The 25,673-nt window shown below is 38.7% G+C and overlaps 2 protein-coding genes across 6 annotated transcripts; one reads left to right on the top strand and one right to left on the bottom strand.

Moving 5' to 3' along the window:
- Positions 1 to 2,873: 2,873 nt before the first annotated feature.
- Positions 2,874 to 17,538, top strand: syf2 (SYF2 pre-mRNA-splicing factor). The gene is made up of 7 exons (XM_057859540.1): positions 2,874 to 2,925; positions 3,205 to 3,303; positions 3,786 to 3,911; positions 13,502 to 13,619; positions 14,879 to 14,969; positions 15,527 to 15,625; positions 17,204 to 17,538. The coding sequence occupies exons 1-7, from the start codon at positions 2,908 to 2,910 to the stop codon at positions 17,367 to 17,369; spliced, it is 717 nt and encodes a 238-aa protein (XP_057715523.1). The 5' UTR covers positions 2,874 to 2,907; the 3' UTR covers positions 17,370 to 17,538.
- rsrp1 (arginine/serine-rich protein 1) lies at positions 16,765 to 25,474 on the bottom strand. Of its 5 annotated transcripts, XR_009067160.1 has the most exons (7): positions 25,263 to 25,474; positions 23,381 to 23,892; positions 23,116 to 23,294; positions 22,756 to 22,801; positions 22,529 to 22,619; positions 21,973 to 22,351; positions 20,852 to 20,937 (listed from the first exon to the last, which is right to left on the bottom strand). XR_009067160.1 is itself a non-coding variant. In XM_057859537.1 (5 exons), the coding sequence occupies exons 2-5, from the start codon at positions 23,883 to 23,885 to the stop codon at positions 20,779 to 20,781; spliced, it is 921 nt and encodes a 306-aa protein (XP_057715520.1). In that variant the 5' UTR covers positions 23,886 to 23,892; positions 25,263 to 25,470; the 3' UTR covers positions 16,765 to 20,778. The 5 variants fall into 5 exon arrangements, 3 of the variants coding, with proteins under 3 accessions (XP_057715520.1, XP_057715521.1, XP_057715522.1); XR_009067159.1 differs by having other exon boundaries at positions 21,973 to 22,619; positions 25,263 to 25,473; XM_057859537.1 differs by lacking the exons at positions 22,529 to 22,619; positions 22,756 to 22,801 and having other exon boundaries at positions 16,765 to 20,937; positions 21,973 to 22,050; positions 25,263 to 25,470.
- Positions 25,475 to 25,673: the final 199 nt, after the last annotated feature.

Raw genomic sequence — 25,673 nt, forward strand, 5'->3', positions numbered from 1 at the left:
AATGTTCCATTCATGTCTGCAGTGCCTCAGCACAAGTCCACTCGACTCCCCAGACTTACTTTGACACATTCACACAAATGCACACTTGCAGCGCGGGCTAGAGTTTGTGGTTCCACTCCAATGACAAGAGGCTGTAGTCAGGGTGGCGACGCTTCAGGAGGAGCTCCTCATCTTGGAGAGGCATGTTTGCGTTGGCCTGGAATTAATAACTTTTCATTTAGTGCGGAAATGACAGGAATAGTAATTAAGGAAATGGAATGATTTTATTGGCCATGATGTTTGTATTAACTTCCAGATGTGAAGCAGCTGCTTGTGCAGTAAGCTGCCTGATCCCCACCCCCCCATGTACAATCTGGATATTTTTTTTTTTTTATTAAGAATAACTTAATAGCACCAGTCAAGTATACTGTTAGGTGCATATTACTGTATGTAATGATCTGAATGTAAGAAAATGTAACATGCTTTTTTGCATTCAAACTGATAAATTCAGTTTGTGTAACATGTGATGGCTAAGTCGCTCCATGAAGTCTGTTCTGTTTTCATGAACGTGTCCCTCAAGTGCAATTTATTTGCAGATATAATGTTACTTTTTGCTTGACTTGTAAAGTTAATATTGAAGAGTGGCTGTTCAGCAATTTTGGGTGGCCTCCACAAGCACATGTGAGATCCATATCATACTGCACTAAAGTTCACTACACACTAAATGGCAGTGACATTATTCCCAGAATCCCTATATTGCCTGGCACAATGCCTCAGCGTATTTAAAATTATTATCAGGCCATACTCCACAATATTTTTTAAGCTCTTCTGATTTGTTTAATGTGCCTTACCCAAATAAAATATACTGTACAATAAATTATGAGCTACATAAATTGTGCAAAAGAGATAAGTTTCTGGCCTCTATTACTGAAAAGTGAAAAACCAAGGAGATGAAGCGATATGTGTATGAGTGCTTGAGCTGCAAAATACTGTATGAGCGAAAACCATGAGTAATGACTTCATTAAAGATGAACACAATGTAACACAAACAATTCATATCTGGATATGCAAAATGATAAATCACATCTCATGCTGTCTATTAATTGGAATGTTGATGACATACCAATTTTTTGACCACTTTCTGCTTTCAAAATCAGGGCACATTTTGGGACATTGTTTTTCATGGTAATAGACAAAGCGTCTCTATTGCTCTAGCCAGAGATGGCAGTGATGTGCACCCATCTGGTTTCCACTGAAAATTCATCACTCCATTAACAATGCCTGTGATCTCAAGGACACTTTAATCCAAGACTGTAACCTCAATTTAATTACATCCTGCAGAAGAGCTCTATTAGTGCAATGCAATCAAATGCGGATTGCATCCATTTGGCAACTCAAATATGCTCAAATGGCTTTTGAAAGTGTTTACTTTTGTCAGTGCGTTGACTCATATTTGAACACCAGTGAATACGGCCCAAGAATATAACTAATACTTATGCTTTTTCTGGGCAAAAACTCATTTACTTGATAGGATGATTGATAATAGTTTTTTCCTTTTCTGAACTAGTTTTTCTTATGGCACGTTCCTGCATACTTTACCTTTTCATGCCTAACTGTACTGCCTTCAATAATGCATGTCTGTCTTTCCTTTCAGCATTTCATTATTTTTCTTTCTATATTTTTTTTAATTAGAAAAGACACATAGATAATGTCCGGATTTAATAACAATTGCAGGCAAAAACACAATGGATAAGTGTAAAACACTTGGTTTCTTCTTGAATTGACCAATACATAGATCACTATATAATGTACACAAGAGGAAAAAAATGTCATAATCTATGTTTCCACACCGAATTTCGTCTAGCAGCCTTTTCCGTTCAAACCTTTCTGGAATACTAACTGCTCGATACACACTTTGTATTTCAGTTTTAAATCCATAAATATGTGGGCAGATGCTAGCATTACAATCAGAACTAGCCATTTTAAACTTTTTTTATTAAACTTATTATAGTTTTAATTCTAATTATATTATACAGTACTAGTATGAATTTACGGTATAACTTTTTTTGAAATTGGACTATATGTGGAAATGTCCTTTGTGACTCCACATGTTTAGTTATTAAAAGTTACAATGATGATGTATTGTGAGTTTGACACACCTCAGATTTGATTTTATAGATAATGTATATAGAATGGGGCTATCAAATGGCTCAAATAGTGGAGCCCAGAGATCAAAGCAAACATGGATAGTGATTTTAGATTTTAAATTTAAATATTTTACTTGCACTGTAAGTTCCTTTAGTCATTTTGGTAAACTGACTTTTTCAGATTTATTTTAAATGTACCTTTAATGAATACATTATGCAGTATCATATCATGTAACATTACATTTACACTATATTATGTGAGTAATACCTAGAAGTAGTATGACTAATTTAAACACTATAAAAATATAGAGTAACAAGTGATAAACAGTAATAAAGCAATTTAGTGGCGGGTTATTGCATCAAGTCAACTAAACAAATAAACAAAATAAAAAATATTTATATAAAAAAGATTGAATATGAATCAGGTCATTTTGAATTTAGCAATTATTATTATTCATGCTTAATAATGCGGTATTCAAAGTAAATGAATAAACAAGTATTGTAGTTAATTCAATAAACATTGACCAACAGAGAAGACAAGGAAGCCCATCAAAGAAGATGGGGGCTGGGGGTTAAATTAAAAAGCGCACAATGAATTTCTTTTTACTCGATACAGGTATTCCGCAACGTGTAATTTATTTAAAAACGTATGAATGATCTATAGTCGTGTAAAAAAACATATAATAATAATAATAATAATAATAATAATACTGTATTCTTATTTTGCGCAATATCCGCTTACGACACTTCCGGTCTTCCTCCTTCGGTGTGTAGAGCAGCAATGGCGTCTTGTAGTGAGGTTTGTGTTTTTTCTTGCAATTCAGCTACCTTTGACAGACAGTATTTTACTTATGTTGTCCGGACATACCTGTGTAACGATAAGATTTTCAATCGGTGATATTATATGTTCTTACTGGATAATTATTGGAAGTTTAGTGTCGTGGCAACGTTGCAATGCTAATGGCGTCTGAGCTCATCTTATTATCAATACGACACGTTCTTAAACGATCTACATTTAATTTCGTCAATATATATTAAGAGTTGTTTAATATATTAACTGTAACCGTATACTTTGCAGGAGAAGACTACACCCGCTGAGGGGGATCTAACCGAAACCTTCGCTTCTTCAAAAAGAGAGGACAGACTTCGAAAGTTTCGCGAGTTACATTTCAAACGGGTAAGACTACAGTGTTGTTTTCTTTTGTCAATCCATCACAAAGTAACCATTGTCTCTCCATTGTTCATGCTTTATGATCATTTTAAAATGTCTGACTAAAATGTACCAAATGAATCCGTTGTACGCCTTCAAATCTTTTATGTAAAGTTAAGCCACGCCCCAAAAGCTAAAAACGTTATTTAGAAACTGAGTTGTTTGGTCGTTAATGATTATTACTGAACATAATTTGGTTTATTGGAACTCACTCAGGATTGTCATCAAAACATAACATTGTGACATCATTGGCAGACCTCAAAACAAACTGTGCGGATGCTTTTCTGATAAACCATTACTGATACACCATTATACAAAATCCCTTGTTGCACAAATAAACTGTTGACGTTCAAACAGAAAAATGGTAAAAACTGAATTTGAACTTGAACATCAACAAACATGCAATTTCTTATGATGGTGATCTGAAAAGTTTTCTATATCTTCTACAGAATGAAGCACGCAAGCTCAATCACCAGGAAGTTGTTGAGGAGGATAAGCGACTGAAGCTACCCTCTAACTGGGAGGCTAAAAAAGCCAGACTTGAGTGGGAACTTGCCGAAGATGAAAAAAAAAAGGTATGCAACATGGGGTTCCCCCATGGTCCTTTTAAATTCTCAAATACAATCAGGTCCATAATTACTTTAACGTCAACAAAATTCAACAAAACAGGATTACCTTTAACTGCAGGCTTTAAAGTGCCCGTGACACGAAAAAGCATTTTTATTTCATAATACACGTGGTATTTTATGCCCCTGAATGATATGGGCCGCTTGGATGTGTGTGGAAGCGATCGCTATTTTTATTTAGTTTTTTGAATCCCGCGCCATGAAAATGAGTGACTTCCGGCTTCGGTCTTGCATTGAGGAGGAGGGCGCTGTGACGTGTACGGTAGAAGACGTCCTCTTCACGCTACAGTGTACTGTTGTGTATGAGGACGAAGGATTCAGCTGATTTTGCGGATTAATACGTTTATTTTTCGCATCACGCCAGCCAAACGGCTGCAGAAAAATCATTCTGTATGAGGGAGAGGCGTATGCGCCTTTTTGGAGTTTCAAAAGGTTCCCATTCACCGTGGATATTTACTGTGGGACCATTGGACTTACGTGAGTAAACATCTTGTTTTGTATTATGTCAAATACGAATACAGCGATTACAAAGTAAACACTACAAACTTCCTTTAAATGAAGGACTACTTACGTTTGATCATTCATAGGCATGTAAAAAGCTCTCCTAATGCTCATTAGCAGCAGCACGTTAGCTAGCTGCACAACAACTCCAGCCACCCTCCTCCGGGGAACGAACTGTAAATTGCTCTCCGCCGGGCGGTTTGCCGATCCACGGAGACAATCGACAACCGAATCGTCATGTCAAATAATCCAGGATAGTTATGTATGATTTTCCGCTTCGAAGACTTTGAAACATCACTCGGTTCGGGTTAGCATGTCGGCTAGCTGTCACGCCTTCTGGTTTGTTTACATTCTCTGAAGCCGGGGAAGGGAAATGACATATGTCCGATTTAGGTGTCATAAAATATCGTTCGGGAGGTGCCACAGTAAAGGTGAAGTCGACAGTTTTGACCATAATGGAGTAATTTTGCCATGTCGTCCTGAATGAATGCCTTTTTATTATTTCATATTCCATTCAGCACAAAACTGTTATTTGTCATGACCATGCCATTTATTTAACAATTAGGGAAAATACTTAGATAAAAAGAATATCCTGTAAAAATATTGAAGTAAAGAGACAGAAACAATGACATTTTGCCGCTCTCTTCATCGCGTTTTCCTCGTTGTGAATAGTTCCCCCTCGACGGGCTGACTGGTCCTTGTCAACCCATTTATATAGCTATTGGTGAAAAATACTTGGATTAAAAGAATATCCTGTAAAAATATTGGAGTAGAGAGACTGAAACAATGACATTTTGCGGCTCTCTTCGTCGCGTTTTCCTCGTTCTGAATAATTCCCCCTCAATGGGCTGAATAGTAAAACCGATAAGCCCAGTCTACCGCTGACGTCATCCACCTGTTGGGGACGCTAAAGCCCTATAATGGTAGGCGTGGCTAACCGGCCGATTAAAAGACTAATTTCTCGTCATCTGTGCTTTGCTAAATTGTTGTATATAGTTGAATCGTCTCAAAATATGATTCTAATTCACATAATAATGCCATTTAAGACTTTTTTTCTTGTGTCATATGCTCTTTAAGCTTTTATATGGTAGAGTATATAGGGTGTTCCAAAATGGTTGACCCCATTCTAAATGTCCATATCTCGGAAACTACTTGATGAATCTTTATGAAACTAAATACACTTTATGTTGAAGGTCATTAGTTTTATTAGTTGGATTTACAAAGAAAAGTACAAATATTTGTTGGCTCTATGACAGATTTTCATAAATGTTCAATATGAGCGCCGCCTGTGATTGCACACATCGAGTCGGTATTTGAGCTCGTGCCAAACTCGCTGTAGCATGTCTTCGGTAACAGTTTCCAGTGTAGCTGTCATTCTCTGTTTTGTTGTTTAATTGGTGCCTTCTTTGCAAAATTTGTGAAGTAGGCACGCTGCACTGTCTTCGGTGACTGAGTCTGAGCATACTCTTAACACGCAAAACGCCTTTTATTTTGAGGTGAACAGCGTTTCTTAACCTGAAAACATGGAAATGCCAAACGTGACACACAAAAACTTGAAACGTTTGTACACAAGCTGTGAAATTTTGAGGTAATTCCAACGAAAGTTGTCAAAATTATTGGCCAATGAAATGGGGTCAAACATTTTGGAACACCCTGTAGTTCCAAACAGGTTTTAGTTGTTAGAGGCACCAAAAATTCAGTGGTCGAAAATTTTTGGCTGAAATGTGACGAAAAATGCTGTATCGACTGACCCTTTTTTTTGGTAGAAATAGCATTACCGAAACTGGCAGTAGGTTTGGCCCTGACAAAAAGCTTGGCAGAGTGCGCTTCCTTTGCTGCTACAAGCAACATGTCAGTTGAAATAAGGTGTTTTGGTTCGGCAAAGGTATTTGCACTTACAGTGGAACAACACGTATTTCATGCGACTTTAACTTCCCTACCTGTAGATCATCTCTCTTCTTCCCCTAGTGCTTCTCAATTATTTTCTGTTACGCCCCACCCAGAAAGGCATAAACGTTTAGAAAGGCGTAAACGTTTCGCGCCCCTCCCCAACTCTCTGCCGCCACTGTAAAAAGTATCATTTGTCTCTAAAATTATTATTATAAGGACACCTCTACATAACATTGTGTCCTTTTTAATATTAAAGAGAAAAAAGCAATATAGATCAACTTAAAGTACAGTGGTACCTCGACATACGATCGCTTCGACACACGATCGCTTCGACATCCGACATAAAATTTGACCCGCCATTTGTTTCCTCATCCGACGACATGCTCTAAATACGACGATCTATGACAGCACCACAGTTTCTTAGTTTTCCCGCAAGACGAGACGAATGGCAGATTTTCTTGAGAGGAATCAACATAAGTTCCAACAATGCTTGTGCAGGTGGCGGAAAAAAGGTGATGCTTACCGTTACCACTGACATGAAAATAGATACGATAGAAAATATGAGCGTGGGGTGTGCATCCGTGATATGACATCCGTAATATGGCTCGCTCAACAATACAGCCGTAGACTGTCTATGACGGTCCTCCTCCGTTCACCAGCCTTTGTAAGTTAAGGTGGCAATGATTATTGTGGTAACATCGCCAAAGAAATCGCCAGCTTTGTCAGGTTTCTAATCATTTATTCCATCAACTTGTGCCTAGTGTGCCCCGTAACAAGTAAACCAAGTGAAAGTGAAACTAAAAAGGCTCACTCAATCAAGTCAGCCACGCAATGCGTTCAGGTACACCACGCAAACACATTCGCCACAAAGTCCTGGAACGAATTAACTTCGTATGTAGAGTTACCACAGTATATAAACTTTATTAACATTGTTTTGTTTGTAACAGAAAAGACAACGTGAATCAATTTACCTGAATTAAAAAAAAATGTCACATCCAAACTACACTCAAGGTACATTTTTTGACTATTTGATACAAAGATAAAATTTAATAAAATAAATGAATCAGAATAAATTGAAATTGATTAGCAACATTAACTCATGACGGCAATATGCAAAACAATTTGACCGAAAAATAAAAATAGAACAAAAACGACAGTGTCGTTGGACAGAGGGACAGTTTTTATTTTTGCTGCAGGCAGTATCAGCTCCTTCGCTATGGTGTGGGTTTATTTTGCACAGAGCAATTTGGTATGCCACCTAATACGATGCTAACAGTGCTCACTGGGACTTATGTAACAATGACAAAGCGGGAGGATTTTTTGCCAATAATCGGCACGCTATCCCTGATAAAAAACAAAAAAACAAATTAAGCGGCTTATCAGTGCGATTGGGGTCTAATATCTTTAAGTGACGTCTTCACTGATTGGGTTTCCTGCTGTCCGCTGCCAACATATTTAGACAGTAAACAGACTGGTCTTTCCTCTTCTCCCAATGTATTAAAAGTCAAAGCCAAACGTAGCTCTTATTTCTAGCGCCCTTTGCTGTGTGCTCTTGTTTGTTTAAAAAAAATACTGCACACACTCTGAAAATGAGAGCGCCACTGCCACCCACTGAGTGGATGTGCAATTACACACACAAAAACATCAGACATGCGGTCTGTTTTCATCAACTAAGTTTTCCATGGTTTATAGATAATATTTGTGTAACTAAATAGTAAAAAATACCAAGCAAAGGTCATTTTTTTTTGACAATTTAATTCACAGGCACGCATGCACACATCAGTTAAAAGCAGCAAGTACTTATTTTCGTTTTTGTTGAGCCATTTTTTTTACCCTTAGATTGCATCAAAATACTTTTGGCGCGTGTTTCCCTCTGATACCTTTGAAGCATTGTGGTAGCTTTCAAGCAGAGTGTTTCTGTTGACCATATTAACCACCTAGTGTATTTAAACCACCCTTACTTGATATTATTACGTTTAAGTATTTTATTAAGGCATTTTTTAGTACTTTCTTCCTGTATTTCTCTAAACAAAACAAGCTGAAAGTGCACTGTAGTACTTAGCAGTGTTTTCCACCAATGAACGAGACTATGGCGGTCGTTTGGGCCCGCCACAGTCTCGTTTGCCCCCCCCCCCCCCCCGCGCCGAGAAAAAAAAAAAAAAAGATAATAATCAGATTCCTCAGTCAGCCGATTACACAGCTGTAGCCCACTCCACTCTACTACCCGCGCGAGCGAGAGTGCGCGTGTGCGTGCGTGCACACACACAGACACACACGCCAACAGGTCGCGCTCATAGACGGGACTACTAGCCTGGTACACCAGACTCATAGCTGTGCTATGCAGGCATGAAAATCTCTCACCTTTCGGCGAAATTCGCCGTTTTGAAGTCAAAAAGGGCGACCTATGTGAATTGCGTAGATCCGAGGAGAAATTCTTTTTTTGGGGGGGGGGGGGGGGGGGGGGTCGGGAGGTTTTATTTAATTGTTATTATTATTATCATCATGTGATTAACTTAGTACGTAAACTGAGCACTTAAGAAATCGGTTATTTAAAAAAGTGACACTTGGTCAGCAAATCCTTCTAGATGCTTCGCTGACGAGAACCAATCATCTGCCCAAGCTGCGTTCCATTTAGGGCTGTCCCAAACGACTAATTTTCTCCCGAATAGTCAGCCGACTATTTTTACGATTAGTCGACTAATCTAATACTTAAAAAAATTTTTTTTTTTTTTTTTCTAATTTAGCTATGAAATTTTTGTTGACGCTTATCAATTCACAAAAAACATATTGGAACACTTAAATTATTTATTAAAGTACAAATAAACACGTAAATAACAATAATAAATCACAAATAAACAATGAGTTAAAATGCTGATATAATTAACTAGTGTAGCATCCCGATTAAAAAGATGGTCTCTTAAACTGATGGTTGACAACTTTTATTCCATCCTTGATGTAATCACACTGTAAAAGCTACGGTGCACACAAATAAAACAACACAATTAGAAATTAACGAAAACTTTTCACCTTTTTCCTTTTAAACCTTATTTATATATCAATGAATTGCCTATATGAATTGCCTTTACCTTAATTTATTACCTTACTATTGACAATCTCTCCCTTAAGTGCAATCACTGTATATACTGTATATATTTATGACCTTTTAACCTTATATAATTTTCTATACCATAAAATAAACCATAACATGAAATAAACCTTTCAGTTAGCATTAAGAACAATACTAATAGCACTTATAGGCCCATTGTCAATGAAGCATTATTATTTAGTAAGGCGACAGCACCCTCTGGTGTACAAAAAATGAAAAAAAAAATTTACAAACTAGGTTACGGCGCTTGAAGTGTTTATTCACGGCCGACGTGCAGCCAAGCTTGGCATTGAAGAGACAGGACGGAAGAGTGTACGCTCCTTTGTTTCTTTGAAATAAGTCAATGTTTTGGACACTCTGGTGCGCTTTTTTGGCTTTGTGCCGCTTTCCCCGCTTGCATACAGAGCATCCGACATTCTGAACTTTCCGCGCATATATTTTTTTAACCCTTCATTAACCGTCGACGGGATGTTGTGCTCGTCGACGGATTTACGTCATCGATGACGTCGACTAGTCGGAACAGCTCTAGTTCCATTATTCCAAACGCGCGCACTCCTTACGTGTACATGGGAGTGCTCGGAGAGCCTTTGGTTGCATTGCAAAGCTGCGAAAACAAAAAGCAGGCCTTATCCACACCGGGGCAGACCAGAGCGCAGCATACACACTTGCCTGTATTTGCCAGCAGATTGAATTTGGTGAGTAATGGTTTCAGTCGTTTTCACATTTTGCGATATAAAAAAGTTACTGCCATTCGTTGCAGCTTGCGTTGAACACTGCCAGAGCTAGCCAAACCTCCCATGAAAAAAAATAGCTCCCGTTAAATTGGCGTCAAGCTTGTGTATTTAGCGGTAATATAAACGAAGAAACACACTGTTGAGTCAAATTAAGCGGCATGCTCTCGGATGAAGGGGGGCGCCTCGTATCGCTCCCGTCGCCACCTGAGACGCGTTATTTTCGGCTGGGACTTGAGATGACGGCCGGTGTCTTGCTCTTTAAAGCTTTTCAGAAATACAGGGATCCCTTGTTTTTCGCGGTTAATGGGGACAAGAACCCGCCGCAATAAGTGAAAACCGCGAAGTAGCCCCCCCCCCCCCCATTTTTTTGTGCGTGTTCAATGTATTTATTCAGATTTTACATTGGAAAAAAGATACATATATATATAAGACATGTTTTTTCACCTTTTTCACCAAAGTATCATTTATAAATGGTTTTCAAGCACTTCAAAATGTAAGAATTATGATAAGTTTTAAACATGTTACTGCCCCACCGAATTATTTTTAAACAAGAATAAAGTAGTAAGAAAATGCTTGGCTTTATTAAATGCTTCATCGTGAGTCTACTCAAACCCTCTCAGGCTTTGTTAAACGGTGATTGACACATGTGCAAAGTTTTTCTTTTTATATATATTTTTTTTGTCTGAAGCAACTTATTTGATTGAATAATAAAGACACAAATGTCCTAGCCAAAATGTGGCCCAAACGCGAAACAACATTACTTCAATGGAAAATGTTTTTTCAATCAAGAAAAATAGTTTTCAAATGCTTTTTTTGTCTCATTTATTTTTGCAATCAAAAACTTTTTTTTTTTATTGAAGTGACTTTTTTGGGATTAAAAGTATATACTGTATTTTGATTGAAGCAACTTTGTTTTTGATAGAAGTAACTTTGTTTTTTGATTGAATAATAAAAACACAAATCTACCTCCATCGTTATTGAGAGAGAAAGAAATTAAGAAAGCTTAAAAACTAAAAGCCACCGGGGAGTCTGTTTTTTTTTTATTTTTTTAAATATTTATATTTCATTACATAGACATGCCTCGTAGGGAAAGGAGATTGAGGGATAAAAAAAGGAGTTGGATGAGGCTGCTAAAGGCAGTGGATACCTCATCAGCTGGGTGAATAGCAGACCTGGTAAGAACAAGTTTGCAAGGATAGTCGGGTATTAAATACAATTATAAACACAATTACAATGTTATTTTTCTATAAGATTTTATGTCATTGCTTTATTAATCATTAGGTGCTAGAGTTGTTAAGTATGGATAATAATGAAATAATAGTTTTGAGAAAACTGTGCTGTTGGTGGCGCAGTGACCATCTGATGTGGTTTGTTCTCAGATGAACAAGTTGAGGAAAGAAGTTTTGATGCAGAGGTTGAAGGAAGAAAAGAGGCAGACTGACTGAGTCACAGCCAGAAAGTGTTGATGACAGTTTTGATTTCTATTCACTGTTGCCCCCTCCCAATCAAAGTATGTCACAGTCGCAGCCAATTATTATCTAAAGCTGGTTAAAATTGAAGTTATGTTGTTTTAAGGTGTATTAAATACTTGTTCATGTGCACCTTTTGATCTACGAGCACCCGCCCCTCCACCGGTCTCTGCACGGCCCTGCTGAAACGCAGTGTGGGTCGACAGAGCTCAATATTTTGTTGGGGTGTACAGTGTACTGGAACGTGTTTCCTCCACACCCTTCTCACCTTTTTAACCCCTGACCCATTTTCATGCCTGGCTATGAGTATGAGTCTGGCCACCATTCAGCAGAAAAAAATTTCCAGGGCGGAGCCAGCCACAGCAAATAGACAGCGGAGCGGACCAATCAGCGACGGGCTGACGCGACGTCGGTAAAGCGACTAGTAACTAGCGAGAGACATTTCAACATATTCAACGTGGCTAGCGTGAGACAGACTGTTGGTTTTAGTGACTCTATGTGTTTTTGGTCATGTAAAATCGAATTTACCGCGGATTGGAACATATTGCCGCTGAGTCTGGTGTACCAGGCTACGGGACTACTGTCTGCTGCATTCTGCTGCATTTGGCGCGATCCGGCGACACCGCATACAGCAATTTATATTACATTCAGTGGTCTAAAAATGCCCTAAAAAGATACACCAGGCTTGAAAATGTACACACACACCCTACCCTGAGGGTCAGAGACCCTCCTACCACAGTCTCCTAAAATCCTGTGGGAAACACTGACTTAGGGTGTCAAATTTGCCATTATTAGGACGTTTCGCCTCTGTAGGATATTTTGGCAGAGCAACGGTATTAACAGGGAACGTGTAGCAAACAAAATTTTTAAGAACAAGAATTTTATGTGTAAAAACAACATGAGCATTGAAATGCTCAAAAGAAGTGAACCCTTTCTTTATAAGAGGAACAACTTTACTAAGTCCAGCTGCAGTTAGTTTGTTATCCAGAGGCGATGAGGGTTCTCGAAAAAAATGTTTTTAATGTCGATGCACCTGCTGCTAGCCTTAATCTTTTATGTTTCACGCTCTCGGCGTGACGTTCTATGGCTTATTTGCTCCTGCTGGTCACGTCCATGTCACGCAAAGTGTGCAAAAACCGTGGAACGTTTCTCTGTTGCTTTTGGCTTGGAAATCGTACTCTTTCGTCCATTTTATGTTAAGAGATATCTGCTGTTTTGGCATGTTGGCTAGCACTGTTGTGAAATTTCTGCGAGGAAATGATGTCGTCAGATAGTCGCAGGTGAAACTTTGTTTTCATTTTATTGAACCAATGATGTAAGACGTTTTTAGCTGCAGCCACTGTTGGCTAATCACACACCAGTTCTGACAACCGTGGAGATGAGTTGCGTCACATAAGCTGAACCGCGGCCCATTTTCTACAAAAGCCGGACAAATAGCGTTCGGCTAATGCTTTGTGCCGGACACATCACTAAAAAGGCTTAGTGTCTGTCCTAAGACCAGACAGGTGGTCACCCTAAACGGCGGCCAATGAAACAATTTATTTTACTGCCTCTAAACAATGTGCGTGCTACAGAGGTGTGAACCAATGCTGTAATACAGAGGGTGCGTGGATTAAAAAGATAATGTTGTATTTGTGAACGTGCGGGGCTTCGGCGAGTCATCCAAATATCTTCCGCAGTGTATGTGCTTGTTGATGCTTTACAGTATTTGTTTTGCGAGCTCTGCTCCACATGTGCCTCGCTACCTGTGTTAAAGAGTTGGCAAATTTTCACTTTTAAATACTTAGTGTCAAATCCTTTGCAGTCAATACAGCCTAAAGTCTTATTTTTTTTCCAAAGGCTTGTGCGGCCAAAGGTGAAGACTACAAAAGAGTGAAACTCCTTGATATCACTGCCGATGATGCAGAGCGGTGGGAGAGAAAGAAAAAGAAGAAGAATCCAGACACGGGATTTGCAGGTTAGGGGCCGTTCAAAACTTGAATGATTAAAAACTTTTCAAAATGTTTTGGTAACACTTTATAATAACTATCCGTTTTACTAGTTAATAGATCAATAGTAAACTGTTGATAAATGATTTATTGTTGATTTGTAAAGTGTCTGTTAACAGTTTGTTAAGCATTTACAGGGTGTTCTTAACCTGAAACACAGTTTGTGTAGAAACGTTTCAAGTTTTTGTGTTTAACGTTTAGCATTTCTATCTTTTCAGGTTAAGAAATGCCGTTCACTTCAAAAGAAAAGGCATTTTGATAAGGCATTTTGCAGGCAGCGCTCATGTTGCACATTTATGAAAATCTGCCATTGAACCAACGAATATTTGTACTTTTCTTTGTATATTTAACCAATAAAACTTATGACCTTCAACATAAAGTGGATATAGTTTTATTAAGGTTCATCGACTAGCATGGGCATTTAGAATGGGGTCAACCATATTGAAACACCCTGTAAATGCTTAACAAACTGTGAACAAATACTTCACAAATCAACAATAAATAATTTATCAACAGTTTACTAATGATCTATTAACTAGTAAAACGGATAGTTATTATAAAGTGTTACCAATGTTTTTTTTTTTTTTTTTTGTCTTGACCATTTTTACTATGCCTAAAATGCATTGAGTTGCAGCCATGCTACTGGCTGATTAGAAATTTGCGTTAACAATCAGTCACTGAGTGTATTTTCTCATTTAGTTCAGAACAGAAACAATTTTTCATTTCTAAATTATCTAATAATATTGTGAACATTGACAGATTTCTAATGACAATGTGACATTTTAGAATCCGCCTCAACATTGTTAAGTACTGTGTTTGGGGAAACAAACTGATGCAGGGAAGTATCCTCACCCAGATAGAACAGCGCCATTAAAGCTGATGTCTTTTGGTCAACCAGCAACACGTGATGCTAGCTGTACTCATCACTTAATGAGTAATTATCCATGTCTGTTAAGTTCAAATACTTGTCTAAAGATAGCTGTTACATGAAGCTTCAAATTGAGCTGGTGGCACATTGCTTTATTGACTAATTCATATTGATTTGCTCATATAAATGCCACTTTTGAGCTGTGTGTTATTGCTAACTTATGCATATGTGGGTGCACACACTAGCACTGACAAGTCTTGGTATAGCTACGATCCTGTTACAAGTTATAGCCACAGAATCTGCTAGTAAGAGTGAACTCTAATGTTTTCTCTCTCTCATATGCCATCACTTTTCACCCAGGTTATGCTGAGGCCCAGTTTAGGCAGTATCAGAGGCTCACCAAGCAGATTAAACCTGACATGCAAAACTATGAGAAACAGCGAGAGGAATGGTGAGTAGGTGTTCAATATTTGCAAGTGTCCAGCAATACCGTATCCGTGTCAAGGAACGTGACCTCTGGCCATTCTTGAATTTTTTCTTAATCTGATTAAAAAAAAAAAAAGATGAAATATGAGCACATTCCTGTTAACATAACCATATCTGGCCAACCATAATCAATCCTAAGGATTTTGCTTGGCTTAATTATCTTAATATTCATTCCATCACATGTGCACAAAGTACATCTTGTACATAAATGACTCTACCAAAGTTTTAGCCTGAGGATAGTGTCATCCTGACGCTACACTGTAATTTAAAGAATTTAAACTCTACATCTCCGGCATGCACACGAAGGTCAAAAAAATGCCTGTAGGGTTTTCCTCCTTTTTAAATGTTGCCGCATGCAAACCGTGAAGGATGCACCGGCTCATTTTGCCCCTAGCCACCCCATCATCTTTCAGCAGAATGACCAAGATCACAATGGTGGTATAGAGAAGCCAGTTTAAGTATGCTAAAATGCTGATTAGCAATGGCTCTGTATTTCTAATTTCTTTTGCTTTTACCCTGCAGTGGTGAGGACTTCCACCCCACATCCAATAGCTTGATACATGGCACTCATGTTCCTTCCCAGGAGGCCATTGACCGCATGGTGGAAGACGTCGAGAAACAGTAAGTTCCAGTCAAAAAACTGCAAAGGCGAGATGTTCTCAACCTCATGTCATTAGGAACCCCTGCCAGAATTGTTAACCATTTCCCACCATTGACAACAACAGCCGTCAATTCATTTAACCCTATAATGCTTGACCCCAAAAATTATCAACAAAAAATTCAAGATTTTTTTTTTTATTTGAAAGCTTTATTTGATCCTTAAACATGATATATATTTCTTTTGATTAATTAGATATGTTATCTAATTTGTATCATAAATGATACATTAAGCATTACATGCAGTTTTCGTGGTAAAACAAATATACCGTAATTTTCGGACTACTTCACTTCAGTGAGGTCCAGAAATGCTTGTATCAAATGTGATACATTTGGAGGACTGGCTGTGAATGCACGTTTCAGTGCCATTGACGGTGCTAGATGTCAAATCCATTTTGACTGGCAGGGGCGATCTGAAGTCACTTCGGGTGTAACAATATGGTGATATATCATGAATGATACATTGTGTCCCTATAGGTTAGAGATATCCTCCTGCCAAAAATCAATATATTATCTTGAAAATTTGTCACTGTTAAAAGAACCAACAGTTTACTACCAAATTTTTCCTTTATAGAGTTTGTCTCTGTTAACTCACTGGCTGCCATTGTTGGTGCTAGACGAGTGTGGTTGTACACACACACTCATAAATGGAATGTGTTAACAATTACTATTCAAACTTCTGTTAAGATGGCATCAGCACACAATTGCCCTATTCAAGTGTCTAATTAAAAGCAAATATATTTCAGATTTTGTAATTGGCTTTTACATGTGTTTGCTGCAAAGTCAACACTACCAAGTAACAGAACACCATACTAAAGTGAAGGGTACTATTATACCTTAATGCCACACGTCAATACACTTGCTTGTACTGGACTGTCTCAGGAAATTAGAATACACAATATTCAAATTTTTTGAGACAGTCCTGTGTATATATACAGGACTGTCTCAGGAAATTAGAATACACAATATTCTAATTTCCTGAGACAGTCAGGAAATTAGAATATTGTGTATTCTAATTTCCTGAGACAGTCCAGTAAATAAAACCTTTCAATAATATTGAATCCCACCAACAGCTGCTGTTTACTTTGGTTAGCCACATACCAAAGTGTCAAAAGCATTACTACTATGCTTAAAAATCCTTGCAGATGGACCAGATTATACTATCCCCTCGGAACTCCTTTGGGCTGTTCTGATGCTTGTTTTGGTAAGGCAACTGTGTACAAATGATGTATTTGGTAAATAAATGTAACAAGGCAGGCTTTTAAAAGTATTTGACATTCAACAAAATATTAAACAATTTAGGGATGTATGACGAAGTACATAAATTGGGTTTTCTGAAGCAATTGACACCTTATGCAAGTAGCTGATAGAGGCCAATGGTCCTTTTGAAGGGATGATCAGGAGGAGTTGCTTGATTTAACCACTACCCTGTTAAAGGAACTGGTTGTGTTTTTACCATTTCATCTTTTCTGAAAGGACTTAAGGTTTTATCAGTGTTTTGTTTAATCATCCTCTTAAGATGTGTATTTATCTGTTGTGCAGGATTGAAAAGCGGTCCAAATATAGCCGACGCAGGGCCTACAACGACGACGCGGACATTGATTACATTAACGAGAGGAACGCCAAGTTCAACAAGAAGGCTGAAAGATACTATGGCAAATACACTGCAGAGATCAAGCAGAATCTGGAGAGAGGCACTGCTGTTTAAGTTTGAATCATGAACTCTTAAAACTGAAGTGTCTTGCTTTTTGTTGTAGATATATTGCATATTTTTCCGTTATGATGTATTTGTTAAATGTTGTGTGTACGGTATAAGAACACGCATTGAAGTATTATTGCCCTTATTTTTAAATAAACAAGTAAACCACTTTCAGTGATTCTTGAGTTGAGAACACAAGTTTTTTGTTTTGTGTGTGGTCTCATGACTGACATTTTGAGCGTGAGAATTGACTACCATTAAAAACATCGAACCTCGAGGCTTGTTGGCTGGCAATTTCTAGCTGACAAATCTGTTTGATGTAGGTGCACTGTGGTAACAACCAACAAGAGCTTAATTCAATTCATTATCATCTACACCATCTCTGTCTGACCAACGTGCCTGAGGCAGGAGCCTTGTGACTGGTAAGATTAATGGCAGGTCATTCCCATGCCCCAAACACACTTCCACTCATCCAAATTTGTTTGATAATGGGGGCATGCTACCTTCGACAAGGGCACACGGAGTTGACAGGCCTTGTTTCTTTCTACATGGTGAGATGAGTTTTCCATTTCTACATGGTGAGAAGAGTTTTCCACTAAATATTCAATTGTGCACATGGTTCATATGACAATTCACTTTCACTTATGTTTTTGCCAGTTTCTCACATTCTTTCCACCTCCTGCCATTAGTGTACCCCTACTAGATAACCACTGATTTGAATTACTTGGCGACTTCGCTACAAAGATTTGGGTCGCATGACTCTTGTCAATGGCTCTTAAACCGTGTATGAATGCAATGAAATATTTTTTTTTCTACTTGATAGTTTATTTAAAAAGCTAACATCAGCTAACCTTGAGCAGTTAATTTAGTTACTATATTTTAGATAAGTGATGATTTACAGCGGGGGATGGCTGATGAGAAATTAAGAAAAACGACATGGAATGCAAGCGTGGCTGCCGCTATGCTTAATAGCAACTATGGGAAAATAGTGACGTTTAGTGGACATGATAGAAACTGCAAAAACGTTCAGTGTGTTGAGACTGGTTGGCCCAATCACAAATTCAAACTCCTAGAATTGGAAGGTGGCAGAGAACCTCATGACTTTTGAGTGTACTATATTGTGTGATATTCGTCTATCCCCCCCCCCCCCCCCTCCACACAGGGGCGCTGTATGGGGTGCAACTCAAGTTGTTTAAGTGGTTCAGAATATTTTGCAGATAGTGCTGCGGAGCATCTGGAGTTTCTTTTGAAAACCCATCAGTGGTGTTGTCCGAGAGGTCCTCCAATGAAATCCATTCTTGTTTAGTGGATTACATATAGCTTTTCATTGGTGTGCAACAGACTGATGAATATCAAGGTTTATAGAGACAAGTCAAATCGCTTCACCTTCATGCATGTTAAAAAGCTTCAGTAATACTACACAATTAGAGGGGTCTTATATTTTTGCCAGCATGACATTCGACACCTGTGAGGGATCCTATTTTGGTGAAGGATTATTACTTACGAATTTAAGATGTGTCAACGTCTGAAACCAAAACGGGGGTCAGCAACCCGCGGCTCTAGAGCCACATGCGGCTATTTAGCGCTGCCCTAGTCGCTCCCTGAAGCTTTTTAAAAATTTTGGGAAAATGTAAAAAGGGGGGATTTTTTTTTATTTATTTATATGGTTTCTGTAGGAGGACAAACAAGGCACATTCTTCCAATTCATTAATATTGTAATGAAGTTAAACTTGAGGCAGCTTTGTACAACAGAGTATGCACTGGGCACGTGGTGCGTCATTCTCTGCAGGATGCACTGCAGGGAAAATAGATGTTTACTAATGAAGGCTCATTATGTATCTGTAGCCAACTTTTTTTTTTTTGATGGTAGGCTAATATAGCTAATATGGATACAGACAGCATGTGTTGCCTCCATTATAACTTAAAGGCTTTTTTTTTTTTTTTTTGCGGTTTCAGACGTTTTTTTTGGCCCAATATGGTTCTTTCAACATTATGGGTTGCCCACCCCTGGCATAGATGAAAAAGTAATAATTGCTTGTTCAAAACTGCTTCTCCAGCACTTTCCAGGACCACATGGAGGCTAAAGGAAATGTTTCCCCATTGACTGAATGGACAATAGATTACACAATTGTCCCTATTATCACTTATAAGTAGAGGATTTAAATTCTTTGACAATTACTATATGTTGAAAAAAAAAGGACAATGTTTTAAAGTCTTTGACAGAATTGCTATATGTTGAAAAAAAAGGACGCTTGAAAAATGTATATTTATACAAATTATTTTGCCACAAAAACTGACTTGTTCCTATCTAACAAGAATCCTGGCAGTATCATTACCTCTGAGGCCTTTTGTGGTTAAGCACAGCTTTCAACATTTTGGGTTGCAGACCCCTGGCATAAATGAAAAAGTAATAGTTGCTTGTTCAAAATTGCTTCTCCAGAAGTTTCCAGGACCACATGGAGGCCAAAGGAAATGTTTCCCCATTGACTGAATGGACAAGAGATTACACAATTGTCTCATCACTTATCAGTGCAGGATTTAAATTCTTTGACAGAATTACTATATGTTGAAAAAGGGACAATGCTTGAAAAATGTATATTTATACAAATTATTTTGCTACAAAAACTGACTTGCTCCTATTAAACAAGAATCCTGGCAGTATCATTATCTCTGAGGCCTTTTGTTTGTGGTTAATCTATTCCATATTTTTAAACTTAAAAGATAACCAAAAAGTACAAATATTTCCACTGGGCAGAAAAAGGTGCAACGCGTCAATAATTGGCCAGGTCACCTGTGTGGCCACAACCACAGCATCTTATAAAGGAACCCAATTCGGCCATTTTTACTCAGGAAGATGGGTTTTTCAACACACTTCCTAAAACTTAACCACAGGATATGCCAACACCATGTGACACCCCATTGAACAGGCTTGCCTGCACTGCAGCTCGCTAGGTTCCTAGTTCAAGATTACAAATTTAGAAAATTTGTTGTACTTTGTCCATCACTTCCACAATTTATGCTTATGGTTTTAAGTTGTTTCTTTACCGTCAGCCTCTATGAGCAGTACAGCAGACCAAAGTCTCAAGCATCTCCATTGTATGCCTTTCAAATCTTGAATGCAGATTTTTAATCTAATTTCAGGCTGTATTTGACATTGTTTTTTTTTTTTTTTCTTTTACACACATCGCAAGGTAATTATTCTAGAGCTCTCACAATTGACACAAAGGTTTTCCATCAATAAATACTTTATTTGAACAGCAAAAATACAGGACTAAAGGGAAAGAAATAATCCCACCTCAATGATTTCTTCACTCCTTCCAAATTATATCTCAAATCATCTGAAAGAAAATGTCACTATGAAACAACTGGTATTTACAAAATATTTACAATATGTTCAGTGTCCTCTTGGTGTTCCACTTTATTTTGACTTTTTGCGGACTTGTTTACGTGCCCTGAAGGACTTGCTGTTCATCACTGGGACCCAGTGGCCATAGGGCATGCTGCTTTCATAGGTGTCCTCTCTGGGTGTTACCTTGACAGTAGTTGGTACAGCGATGGTCGGCTTGGCCACACAATTCTAGGGGAAGACAACCATATTGAAATGAAACCTACTACTACCATAGCTCTCTAAATGTTACAATTACAACTGCAGTTTAAACAATAATACTGAAGTACAGCACTTTAGCGCGTCTGTATTCCACACTTTGAGAATCACTGCTCTAACATGAAAGGGGGAATGTCAAAGGCTACTGAAACATTTGCTTCATAGTTTTTTGTTTGTTTTTAAACAATATCCTGTCATCCACACCAATCTTCTCTGGATTAGTTTCTTCACAGGGTAGTTAGCCATTTAATTTTAGAATCTTCATTGCCTACAAAGAGTTTTTACATAAATTTAACACTGTCACAAAGTGCGCCGTAGCCAGCCTACGGTCTTTTACATGTTGGGAGTGTATTTGTTGAAGTACGCTTGGGAAAATTTTAGATCAGTAACAACTTTGGACAGCGGTTTTGCAATGATTTGACGAGCAACTGACAAAAAGACCTACAATTTTTTGTGCATTCTTGTTTTGTTCCCCACATTACTGCAAAGCCTAGTAGTATAAGTCGCTGAGGCAATGGTTGCAGCTGTTGAGTATGATAGACAAATTCAGCCTCTAAACTCAAGTAGCAGCAGCAACCAGATTTATCGAACCGTAGGTCAGTTTTGTTTATAAAGGTCCTTTCATTCCAGCTGTTTAGTTTTGGACAGAGTTTGTTGTGGTTGTGACAGCTCTAAGGTGATACACAGTTTTTTTTAATAGGACGCGCACTCCAGCAGTCTCGTCTTTTCTCGATTTAACACTGGTACTTTTGAATTTCGATATGCTGATCACGTTCACTTCCCACAAGGATCATCGGCGATGTTTTTGTTAAACCTAATGGTTATGTAATGTGCCTCCATTTTCACGCATAAACATATGTACTCGGTGAAAATATGGGCTCAGCTTTTCCTAAATACTGCTTAAGCACCTTTGTGGTCAGATATAACGTTATATGTGGAACACCCTGTATAACCTCCATATTATATAATGAACAATATTGGCGTGCCGGAATGTCTACGGTCACTTACATTGATGCTGAAAGTGATGGTTTTTGTTTTTGTGGTCATCTTTGGATTGATGATAATGGCCTCTGCTTCATTGCTCTGCTTTAGAAAGACAAGAAAAGCAGAGCTAGTTATGGGTACAGTAAGTATTGAAGATTGAACTTAAGACAATTCTAGCTTCTGACAATATAAAGCACTTGTACTGCATAAAACCACATGCACATTTACTCTTGTCACGACCAACTTCTCGGCAGACGCCTCATGTACCAACTTATCTTTGGCATATGGAGACGACTTCTTCATCTGGTTCTAGTTTTCTTGACAGGAATAGTCACTATAAAGCACACGCCCGCGCTCCATCAGCAAGCGGTGGCTTCTGATAAATAACGATGACCCATTTCAACTGCAAACCATAGATACATTTGTCATGTCAACACAGTACTTCCCGTAGAACGCAGTGAATCAGTCCTCTAAATTTGCTTGTCTTATAGTGTACATTTTTATGTGTGTCATTTATGTGTGCTAATCCAGGTACAGAATAGAGAACGCAGTGTGTGTAGGACAAGAATCATCAATCAACCTTTTACGCAAACTTATTGTCGTCACCCAAGTCACATGACAGCCTTTTATTCCCAGGTGCCGATGAGTGAAGAAGATCACTGTCATGTTATCTACGAAGACAGGAATAAATACAGAAAGTATGTGCATTCCCTCAGGATTCCAAAAGGTCAATTCAATAATCAGGAAATACATCACAATGCCTTTTTTTTTTTTTTTTTTTTTAATTTAAATATTGTGTTGACTTACACGCACACACCAGCTGGAGGTTGTGTGGGCTTCCCCAAACGTTATTCTAGTGCAGCGAAAGCCAAAATTGACTCATTAAATTGCTAATTATAATTACAGTACATAGCAGTAGGTCTTCATTGTGTTATTCAATACACATCATTCTCATCTACTTGGACTTGGAAGTTTCCACTTCAATTTTTTAAGTACTGTAGCTGATGACATGAGGCAAACAATGTGCCTCAAATGATTGGCAACATGGTTATTTATCACTTACACCTTCAAATGATTGGCAACATGGTTATTTATCACTTACACCTTCAACAGTACCCTGACCACTCCTACTGTTTGTGTGACGCATTTAGCAGGGCTGACACCCACCTGTGATGACATCTTTTCGGGTCGTGGTCTCACCCTTGGCTCAGACTCTGGTAACACCCAGTCAGGCTCCTCAATTTGCTCTGAGAGTATCGGTTTCACACTCTTAGGAAGCTCCAGTTTCTCCACTCCAAGCAGTTTCATGGCATTGGTTTTTGCAGCTTTTAAGAGTTCTCTCTTATCTAAGCGAGGAATAAACAGACATCAGTATGTGTAATATAGGTTATCAGTGTGGACATTTTCCCTGAAATTGGTCTGTTAAAATTACCTTCCAAACTCAAGCTGACTGAACTCCCTGAGGATCTCGAGGGGCTTCTATAGGATCTGGATCGTGATCTTGGAAACCTATTAAAATGAGCCTGAGGCCTGCTGTATCTGCTCCTTGCCAGTGAAGACCTTGAGTGGGACCTGGAACTGGAGTGTCTACGGTGCCTGTGATACCTGTCCAGTGATGGTGAGCGACTGTAGGATCGAGAGTGTGCTCTGTAGTGGCGTGAGGAACGGTGGCGGCTGCGGCTGTATCTACGATGATTGCGACAATGGGAATGTCTGTGGCAGCGAGGATGAGAGCGGGACCTGGAACGAGAGGAGGAACCACCGCTGGATGAAGACCTGTGACGGCCCCTGTCACTGCCAAAAGACGAGGCAGGGCTGCTTTCATAACTATTCCTGGAGTAGTAGGATGAGGGGCTGCTCTGATCAAAACTTCCACTGGTCCCATCACTCTGGTGAGAAAGGGCCATTGTCAGGTGAGAGTCTTCTCCCTTGGTCATTGTCTATCTGGAATGGGGGAGAAAAAAAAACTTTTGTAAGTCATTTGTTGCCATTGACCACTATTCTCATTAAATAAATTAAATTGGGAGGGTTATCAGTGAATGATCTGGTTTCAGTGACATTTAGGGTGATGGACTGAATGAACGAGTAAGGACAGCATTGTAGATTTTCCCCTGTGGGTTCAAGACAGCAAACAATATACTGCTGCCTTCGTGTGTGCTGGGAAAGCGGACGCTTCCTGCTTGCTAATTGATCATTACAAGTACGTCCCGTTTATGTGCTTTTGTTGTCATAGCAAGGAGGAAAAAAAAAAAAAACATGCCGGACAGGGACATCATTTTGGTTTGTTCCGTGGGCAACTTGCTGACAATGGCATATACTGTATCCAAGTACATTTACATGAGTGTTCCACTCAAGACAGCCAAACAAGTGCTAACCTGTTTCTTTCGCTATGTGAAACTAAAAATGATCGCAAAAATATTTTCATAACTCTGTACCCTACGTTATTATGAAGACATAATCCAATAAGCACATCGACGATAATTCTTCAACAATTTATCCGCAACTCCTTGCTCGGTCTCCGCCATTTTGAAAAGTATAATGTCGTCTTATCTCGGAAACTCTGGTATCATAACATTCCCAGGTTTCCCGTAGAAAATACGACTTGAGGGGGCGGTAGGGTTAGGTTTATAGCACTTGCAATTTTTTTGAGTCGACATTTTTTATTTACTATACTTGCACCACCGCGTGGAGGCAGTCATTGTTAATGGGTGCCGATGGTTTGTGTTGCAGCTCAGCGTGTGTAGTTCTAGTTTGCTGTAAATCCATGTGTCAAAGAGTGTGAAATTAGTAAACCATAAGAAAACAACTTTTGTATGTCGTATAAGCAACACGCCCGCGCATTCTTATATACAAAGTGTGCGACCTGGTTACTTGTTCTGTCCGCGTGAGCGTAACATGTGTTGCGGAAAGTACTAGAAAATTCCAGGTTACGCAAGCTAGCGATAGCTGTAGCTCTAAACATGACATGCTTCGAAAATCCTGACCAGGTTTTTGCTACTTCTGGACCAGCATACAAACATTTTTAAATACAACTCCTAAACACTGACGCATTCTTATATACGAAGTGTGCGACCTGGTTACTCGTTCTGTCCGCGTGAGCGTAACGTGTTGCGTAACAGGAAAGTACTGGAAAATTCCAGGTTACGCAAGCTAGCAATAGCTGTAGCTCTAAACATGACATGCTTCGAAAATCCTGACCAGGTTTTTGCTACTTCTGGACCAGCATACAAACATTTTTAAATACAACTCCTATACACTGACTCACAAAATTACTATTACCAAACAAAAAAACCAAAAACTTTTAAAACCCTTACCAGTCTGTCGCTTGACTGTAACGAGTATCAGGGTGACGACGTTAACAAATGTACACTGCCTTCCGCAAACTAGCCGATGAATCTAAGATCATAAACAATTGTTTAGGATTATTAAAAGTGCACAAGCTCCGCCGTCGACGTGTTGCTGTTCGAATGACTGGACTAGGACAGTCCAACGAGATTTGAGCGTGTGGAAAATTCCAATCACGTGATTCTTCTTTGTGACGCCCTCTCCTGGCGAGATGTCCGAAATCGTTTAAACTCGTTGTCATAAAAAATAAGTATGTCACTCCACTTCAAAATAGATGTTCACCATTTTCACTTTAACACGAGTATATTAAACGATCTGTCGTATGCATCGTCCTCGAAACGAGAAACAAGCTCACAGTAAAGGCTGAATGCACAGGGCGT

Source organism: Corythoichthys intestinalis, chromosome 15, assembly GCF_030265065.1.
Source record: "Corythoichthys intestinalis isolate RoL2023-P3 chromosome 15, ASM3026506v1, whole genome shotgun sequence".
Taxonomy (NCBI): Eukaryota; Metazoa; Chordata; class Actinopteri; order Syngnathiformes; family Syngnathidae; genus Corythoichthys; species Corythoichthys intestinalis.